The 9,344-nt window shown below is 32.2% G+C and overlaps 1 protein-coding gene across 1 annotated transcript; it reads right to left on the reverse strand.

Moving 5' to 3' along the window:
* Positions 1 to 268: 268 nt before the first annotated feature.
* Positions 269 to 2,811, reverse strand: LOC137817149 (uncharacterized). The gene is made up of 2 exons (XM_068620396.1): positions 2,028 to 2,811; positions 269 to 748 (listed from the first exon to the last, which is right to left on the reverse strand). Exons 1-2 carry the CDS (start codon positions 2,368 to 2,370, stop codon positions 732 to 734), a joined length of 360 nt encoding a protein of 119 aa, XP_068476497.1. The 5' UTR covers positions 2,371 to 2,811; the 3' UTR covers positions 269 to 731.
* Between the last annotated feature and the right edge of the window lie 6,533 nt (positions 2,812 to 9,344).

A 9,344-nucleotide genomic window follows, 5' to 3' on the forward strand; every position in this document is an offset into this window, starting at 1 on the left:
TCAGTATGTATGTTCCAAACTTAATACATAATTGTTTATATGTTCCAAACTTGGTATATATGATCCAGGAATGCAATTTAAGATAAATTCCTTGTCTTTTTTTGTAACCATATATACGTACAAACAAAATCTCTCTCTCTCTCTCTATCTATCTATATGTATGTATATATATATGTATATATGTATGTATATATATATATATATATATATATAAAAGATATGTATATATCTTTTATATATATATATATAAAAGATAAAACACAGTAAGTTGAATACACTTTATTTTCTCCATCATATTTATTCAAGCGTACTCAAATTTCTAACTCCAATTCAATAACTCCATTCTCAATTTTACATGTACAAAAAATTGCTAAATAAGACAACCTTCGTCTCGTGAGTCATCATATCACACTTTCCCTTTAATTTTATAGTACGTATACCATGTTTGGAAATGGAAAAAAAAGTAAACAGAAGCCTCTACTTCAAAATTTACAAAAGTGAAAATAAAGAAATAAAATAATTGACAGTAATAGACAGCACCTGGAAGAAAGTCCTCGATTCTTGATTCTTCAGAACTTGGCCAATTGTAATAAAAAGAGAAGCCATATCCACAAACTTTAGTACTTTTCACAAAAGCCTAGTATCCAAAACTCCTGCTTCTGGTGAGGGAAGTTCGGTAATCTTCGTTGTCTATACCAGGATCGCACTAGTCAACTCCATTATTTATCTTTTCACATAAGTTTCCACTCTGAAACAGCAAAAATTGTAATGAAGCCCATAGACTCGTGAGTCGTGATCCAACAAAAATGTGTGATACGATCAAAGAGATAAGCTGTGCTGTTAAATCAAATATAAACAACAGAAATGGTGAATTCCATACAGGCTAATTTAATAATTAGTAATTTGCAAGATATTGTAGTTTAATACATATAAATTATGTAGCATAGCCAAGCAACGGTAGAATTTGCCTACCTGGCCAGAGAAAAAAGGAAGAACTTGCTAACTTATCCAGCCTCAAGCAACATTAATATACCTTCAGTCATTTACTAACAAGAATGTCCAAAACCAGAGGATGTAATTTTTGTATCTTATACTCTTCACTGTTTTAAAACAAACCAATCTTGCAGATCCTACTCTTGATTGAAAAAGAATTTTACATTTCTTTTATTGGGTTCTTTTTTCAAAGCCATATACCAAGACACTATCTTATTCTCATAATTTTCACTCTTCTTGGAGCTCCCAATAGAATTTGAACCTAATTTTTTTACAATGAAGCATGAATTCTTAATGTATGAAAATTTGTTTCACAAAAAAAACTACAGTAACCTACAATAATGAAAGAACAAAAACCTTCACCACAGCTTTATTGTCAAACAGCTGATCTGCTACATTCTTTTCCTGTGTGGTAATAGCAAATTCAGATTCTTCATGATACTGAATTGCAGCCTATCTATCTGTGATAAGGCTATTGCCAATTCCCCATGAGCTGTGGTTATAAGGGGCTCATTAGGTAAAGTTGAAATATCCTATGGCTTGTATCCTTAATCTTTAAAAAAATGAGCCATTAAGGCACAAGTGTAACAATTTCTAAGTCTAACCTGACAAATTCTCAAACAAGCCAGATGTGAGAAGGAAAACAACACTGCGGAAAACAACACTCATATTTCTAACTCCAATTTCAATTTTTCATATACCTCAAAAAACGCATTTTTATTCGTCCAAATTCAACGGTAAAAGTCTGAAAATTCGAGGGGTTAAAAGGGGGAAAAGGACACAAAAACTAACTGGGAAACTTCCTCTTTGGTCCCCACAGAATAGAACACATACAAAAGAGATCAGACAACTAAAAAGATCAGTAAACACTCGTAGTCTTAATGGTAGCCAAAAAGACTTAACTTATCCAATACACCATCATATATGAAAAATATCTATCATCAATTTCCTCTGATTCTAACGATAAAAGATTAACAAACAGAACCTAAATTTCAGTAGCAAATAAATAAGAAACAAAAAATAATGTTTCTTACCAGGAAGATCCTTACGCGGCGAGGCGAAACAGAAAATAGAACGCCCCAGAACGGAGAGAGCGGAAACGACGGCAGCCACGTAGAACACCATCACCAATCCGAGAACCCACGGCATCAGCATAAACCCAATGAAAAATGTCACCGATCCGCAGAGCATGAGAGCCACCGAAATCCCCAGAAGCAGCGACGCGAACCCTGCCGGCGTTATCTGAGCCAACGCCGGCGATCGCCTGGACGAAGAGTCCGGCATGAGCGGCGGAGAGCGGAGGAGGTTGAAGACCAGAGCCGACAGCTCGCAGAAAACCCTAGATTGTTGATCTTGCTGTCCTCTCATGGTGTTCATTTTTGATAAAAAAAAATGAAGGGTACAAGAAAAAAAAGATGCAATAATTGGAAATCTTGGGAAAGCGATTTAATTCAAATGAAAATGGGATTTGGAGAAAGGAGGGAGATGAGAAATAAAACGAGAAAAGATGGGGAAAATTGGAATTTGGTGAGAGGAGAAGTGAGAAATTGTGGGATATTTGATTTGGTGATCTTGCAACTAATTACACGTTATCGTTTTGTTTGTTGAGAGTGATGGAATGGGCATGATTATGGGGGAAGACAGGGAAAGTACAGGAGAGAAAGGAGAGAAGAGAAGATAAGAGGGGTTGTTCCATTGAAGGGAAAAGTTGTTGGGTTAAGTTTGGGTTTTGGTTTCGCAAAATAACTGATTATTCATCAATATGCATGCATATCCAGAAGTTTACATAAAGGTTTGGTACAGCTCCGTTGCTTCTAATGAATGCATCATAAATTAGGAAGATAAGGGAAGACTTTAGGGCGGTATAATATAATAATAATATTTAATTTTTATTTGAAAAACTATACGACTATCACAATGGGGCTATTCAGGAACAGTCATCCGTTTAAAATTTAATTAATTAAAAATATGTGTCAATTATATTTGCAATTTATTAAATTTAAATAAAATAATTAAATATTATTTTTGAAATATGAACTCAAATAAAATTTCTAAATAAAATTACATAACAAAATATTATTATTAATAAAATTAATCCATTTAAAAAAAATTAAATTACGCCACATAATTAAATTTAAATAAAATTATCTCTTTAAAATAACTTTATTTTTATAAAATAAAATAAAATTCAGAATTAAATTTAAATAATATTTTAATTATTAATATTTTTTTATTAATAGCACTTTTATCACTTGTTTTTAAAAAAAATTGTTTAAATAAAAATTATTAACAGAAGTAATAAGTATAAGTAAGTTAGAAACCATAAAATTTTTAATAGTAAAAAAATAATTAACTTATTAAAATATCTATATTTATTATCACGGTATTTGAATACTTATTTAATATTATTTTTGAATTTTACAGTGTATAGTTACGTAGTTTTATCATTTCTATAATAATCTATAATAATGTAATTAGATGAAACATTGAGATGTTGATTCGAAATCAATATTATGTAATGTTAACGTAAGTAATTTACCTATGAAATATGAATCCATAAGTAATAGCAGTCCGTAGGTAATACCTACAAACAACAGTCTGTAGGTAATACTCACGAATAACAGTTCGTAGGTAATACTCACAGACAATATTTCGTAGGTAACACCCACGAACAACAGTTCATAGGTAAAATATGCACACACAGTACCCACTAACTGTATTTCATGGGTAAATTCGTAGGTAATCGTATATCTATCAAAATGTCTATTCATGCATTTAAATGAATGTCTTTTTTTAAATCTGTATAATTTAACATATCCAACACACATTTAATTTCAAATTCAAACATAACATAATTGAAGTCTCGTTATATGAAAGATAACATAATATAAAATCAAGTCCACTAGAAATATCTAAAAATCCAAACAAACTTGAAACATAACTAAAGATCCTTAATTCAAAAGTCAAGTCAAGTGAACTTGTAATGTAATTTGTTGTTAAAAAAAAAATTGCAAACATAATCCTAATATTATTTTTGAAATATGAACTCAAATAAAATTTCTAAATAAAACTACATAACAAAATCTTATTATTAATAAAATTAATCCATTTAAAAAAATTAAATTACGCCACATAATTAAATTTAAATAAAATTATCTCTTTAAAATAACTTTATTTTTATAAAATAAAATAAAATTCAGAATTAAATTTAAATAATATTTTAATTATTAATATTTTTTATTAATAGCACTTTTATCACTTGTTTCTAAAAAAAAATTTAAATAAAAATTATTAACAGAGGTAATAAGTATATGTAAGTTAGAAACCATAAAATTTTTAATGGTAAAAAAATAATTAGCTTATTAAAATATCTATATTTATTATCATGGGTATTTAAATACTTATTTAATATTATTTTTGAATTTTACAAAAATGTGTATAGTTACATAGTTTTATCATTTCTATAATAATGTAATTAGATGAAACATTGGGATCTTGATTCGAAATCAATATTATGTAATGTTGACGTAAGTAATTTACCTATGAAATATGAATCCGTAGGTAATAGCAGTCCGTAGGTAATACCTACAAACAACAGTCTGTAGGTAATACTCACGAACAACAATTCGTAGGTAATACTCACGGACAATATTTCGTAGGTAATACCCACGAACAACAATTCATAGGTAAAATATGCACACACAGTACCCACTAACTGTATTTCATGGGTAAATTCGTAGGTAATCGTACATCTATCAAAATGTCTATTCATGCATTTAAATGAATGCCTTTTTTAAAATCTGTATAATTTAACATATCCAACACACATTTAATTTCAAATTCAAACATAACATAATTGAAGTCTCGTCATATGAAAGATAACATAATATAAAATCAAGTCCACTAGAAATATCTAAAAATCCAAACAAACTTGAAACATAACTAAAGTTCCTTAATTCAAAAGTCAAGTCAAGTGAACTTGTAATGTAATTTGTTGTTAAAAAAAACTACAAACATAATCCTAATAGTCTGCATAATCATTATCGTTAACTTGTTGTTGCCTGGGTGGTTCCTTTTTCCTTGGTGGTTCTTGTGGCGACAATACTTGTTGAGATTGTTGTTCAACGGAACTATGTGCTTCGGGAGGAAGGAAAGGAAGAATGATATTAACCAATGATTTCGGATGCTCGGTGAGTTTATCATTCTGTTTCTTATAATTTGAACTTCTTCCTTTAGCAACAAAACATTTGGTGAATCCTTAAAGGAATTCAAAGGTTGATTATATGTGAGAGTATTACCACGTTTAAAGTTATGAGCTAGGTCTCCAATCCCGTAGATTCAACCTTTTTTCTTGCCACCTGCTGCAAGAACCCAACTTTCAATTCTAATTTTGTCTTCCTCTGCAGAATCTATGGGGGATGATCCAGATTGTGATCTACAAGATGCAACCTCTGATATGACTTGGGAAAGTCTACTATGAAATTCTTCCTATTATTGATACAAAAAAATAATGTCATATGTACAATATATAACTAAAATAAAGAAAAATAACAACAAAATGTAACTCACGTGTGTATCTCTCGATCTTTCATCAACAAATTCACCATTACTTTTTCGTATATGAGAGTATTATCAAATATCTAACCTTCAAACATTGTATAATAGAATAATATGTAATCATAAAACATAATTCAAAACCAATTACAAACAAAGTTCAATGCAACTTATATGTTTCGTTAATACATACCATGCGAATGACATGCTCATGTGTATTAATGGAGCCACCTGTGTGTAAAGAACCACTCGTGTTAGATGTTCAGTTTTTTTGGTTTTGAATACACTTGGAACGAAAGTCAGGTGAATTCCACTCGGATAGTAAAGAAGTCCACACATCATCAAACATCCAAATAGGCTTTTTCCCATTTTTTCTAGCTTCCATGAACATTTCAGATAACCTATGTGCGACTTTTGAGTGGAAGTTTTTTTTAATCCTTTCCTCATCTTTAGGTTTCCAACATACTTTTTTCTATGTAAACACAAAATTTGTGGTTAAAAATGTGAAGATTTTTTTATTACAACACTTAAAAGAAAAAATAATTGAGAATTCAATTATGAAAAATGCACTACCAAATGGACATTTTAATTAAATGCAACAAGTATTGTTGATATTAAATATAAGAAGAAATACTTTAAAACGTTCGAAGAAGATTTCTCTGTCTTCATCAGTCACTGAACCTCATGTAAGCCATGGCTAACAATATTGTTGTTTAATGGTGAATGTTATTGCCTGTGATGCAACCCTACATGGATGAAACCTTAAAAAAACAAGTAATGAAGAAATTATTAGATAATAAATTGATAAAAGAAATAATGTGAAAGATTTTATTTATGATCTTTACTTACCCATGACCTTAAGGTGAAATCATAGGAAGAGCATGACCAACTGAGAGAGTGTCATCCTCAATGTTTGATTCTGTATCACCTCTATCAAGATAAATTTGTGCACCTTCCCCAATAGCACAATCATTGATTCTAGAAGGCCCTAATAGCGGTGAGGGTGTTGATAATGGTGTAACCCTTGGAAATGGTGATGGTGCTGATGATGTTGAGGGTCATGTACCTGATGGAGAATGCGTTGATGCCACAACTGGGTTGGGGAAGATGTGGTGGGAGAAATGTCTCTTCTTGATTGAGAGGGTATGTTTGCAATCCTAGGACATGGGAAAGTGTAGTTGTAGGTACAACATTTTCTGAGATAGGCATGAGATTTGGGGCAGGAGAAGATGTATGTGCAAGAGTTGGGGATGGGGAAGGTACAGGTGCAATAGGTGCATTTGGTGGGGGTGGGATATTTACTTTAAGCACATATCGTGGCCTTTTACGCTTCATTATCCTTTTTTCCCTTATTTTGACTAGATAAGTAAGGTTTTGATTGGTCACATCCTACTGAAGACATCTATAACAAAAAAATTATATTCTCAATTATAATTGAAAGGAACATACTGCAATTAAAAACACATAACATAATAAAAAATTTCTTTCACAAAAGAATCATTATGTTATTACATAAACAAGAAAATAGCAACACTAACAATCACATAATGTATTCATAACACATAATTCAATTATCATCAAATTCATCTTCTTCATTGTCTTCTTTTGAATCATTTTGTTCAAGTTGCCCATCTTCACTATCCTCTCTAGTATAATCATCTTCAGTGTCCCCATTTTCACTATCTTCAAACTCCTCTTCATTGTCCTCTTCTTGGAAATCTTGAAATTCATTATCTTCGTCCACTTCTTCAACATCAACCTGTGAATGTTGGAATCACGAAATACCTTCAACTTCATTTACTTTATTTACATGTGACATTTTATCTATTTGGTAAGGAACATCATCTTCCATATCAAGAGATTCAATGTGACCTCTAGCCTTTGTTTTAATTGCAACACACCAACTTTTTTTGTCCTTTCTTGATGTCGGATAAGGGACATAATATACTTGTCTTACATTATGTGCAATGATAAATGGATCAAAGGGTAAACACCTTTTTTCCATGTGAATGTCCACAATTCCATATTTAGGATCCACTATTGTACCTCTATGTGATGGATCAAACCACTGACAATAAAATACCACCACTTTCTTTGGGGAGCTCAGAGAATTTCACTCTAGCTCATATATGTGTTCAATGATTCCATAGAAATCATCATGGCCTCCTTCTGTGAGCCCCTTTACATAAACACCACTATTTATTGTTTTTTCCCCCTTACTCCATGTATGAGTGTGAAATTTGTAACCATTGATGAAGTAAGTATGCCATTCATTAGCACATGTGAAAGGGCCATATGACAATTCACTTAAGTGTATGTTTCTTACATTTAAAGACACACTTGTAACCTACAAAGGCAAGATATACTCACTTATTTATATTTTTTTAGGTTATATAACACATAACTTAATCACATTGAGCTGATCAAACTTGACCCGTAAACCATTCAGGGAAATGTGCATGTATATCATTTGATGCATTTGATGAGCTTATTTGTTTAGATTGTAAGAATGAACTGTGGAACATATTAACACAATCAAGAATGGTTTATTTAGACGATCAATTTTGTCAAAAATTGAAGTCAATTATTTGATATACTCACTCGAGGATATACGAACCCATCATTTAACCATTCTCATACAAACCAAAGGATCAAGACACCAGTCAGAATAAGAAAAAATAGTTGATGGTGTCTTGGAAGTAACCCAAGATCAAACCTTTAACTGAACAAGAGTGAACAATTCTAACACATCAACCACACCACCTTTAAAAATGACATTATTTTTGTGTTTCCAATTCTCACTTACTATAGCAATCCAAATCGCTCCTCAAACTTCATACACATATTCAGATGCACTACTCATCAAAAATTGCAAAAAAAATGATAGAATGAATCATTGTGTACTATGAATGCTACACCAAGCCAAACAAAACATTGACTTCAAACGAGCCAAGCCATTCTACACTCAAAAAACAGATGACGACAAAACTCCTCTTCCATCCCGCACGAACTACACAATAGACTTTCGACCACAACCCCACGCCTTTCCAAATTGACCCTAGTAGCAATCTTATTTGACAACACCCTCCAAGCAGTGACATGGGCCGAAGGTAAAGCTTTGCACCTCCAAAACTTATCGAACACAATTTTATTTTCTCCTTCTACATCCCTCCTTAAAGAAACATAAGCCGATTTGACTGAATACACTAAAAGCTCCTCATCCTTCCAAACCCAGCTATCCTTCTTTTCCTAGTCAAGCCTCAGTCCTTGAAGTTCTTGTAGAAGTTGAATCTCTAGTGGCTTTTCCCATTCAAAAAGACTTCTTCTCCAAGCTAAACGCCACACCCAAACACCATTACTCCAACCCCTAAACTCAGCCAACTTAGAGACTTTGGATGTTCTCAAGGAAAACAACCTCAGGAAAACGCTTTTCAAAGCACCTCTACCCACCCAATTATCCTCCTAGAAACAAATTCCCTTCCCATTACCAATCTTCCAATTGAAAGCATCATCAAAGTTCCGTCAAACCTCCTTCAAATCTTTCCACCAAAGAGAATCCTTACTATTTTTCCCACCGTCCTTCAAACTTCTCCAACCTCCATATTTAGAATCAAGTATCTCCTTCCACAACCCTCCCTTATTTGTCCCATACGCCAAATCCATTTTCCTAGTAACGACATAAAAAACCCTTAAATCAAGGATTCCAAGACCACCAACCTCTCATGGTTCACACACCATTTTCCAAGATTCCCAGGCAATCTTTCACCCTTCCGACCCCCACCCCCATAAAAAGTTAC

Source organism: Phaseolus vulgaris, unplaced genomic scaffold (genome assembly GCF_000499845.2).
Source record: "Phaseolus vulgaris cultivar G19833 unplaced genomic scaffold, P. vulgaris v2.0 scaffold_17, whole genome shotgun sequence".
Classification (NCBI taxonomy): Eukaryota; Viridiplantae; Streptophyta; class Magnoliopsida; order Fabales; family Fabaceae; genus Phaseolus; species Phaseolus vulgaris.

Coding starts and splice junctions, on each gene's coding strand:
- LOC137817149 (XM_068620396.1), bottom strand. CDS start 2,370: ATGAACACCATGAGAGGACAGCAAGATCAACAATCTAGGGTTTTCTGC.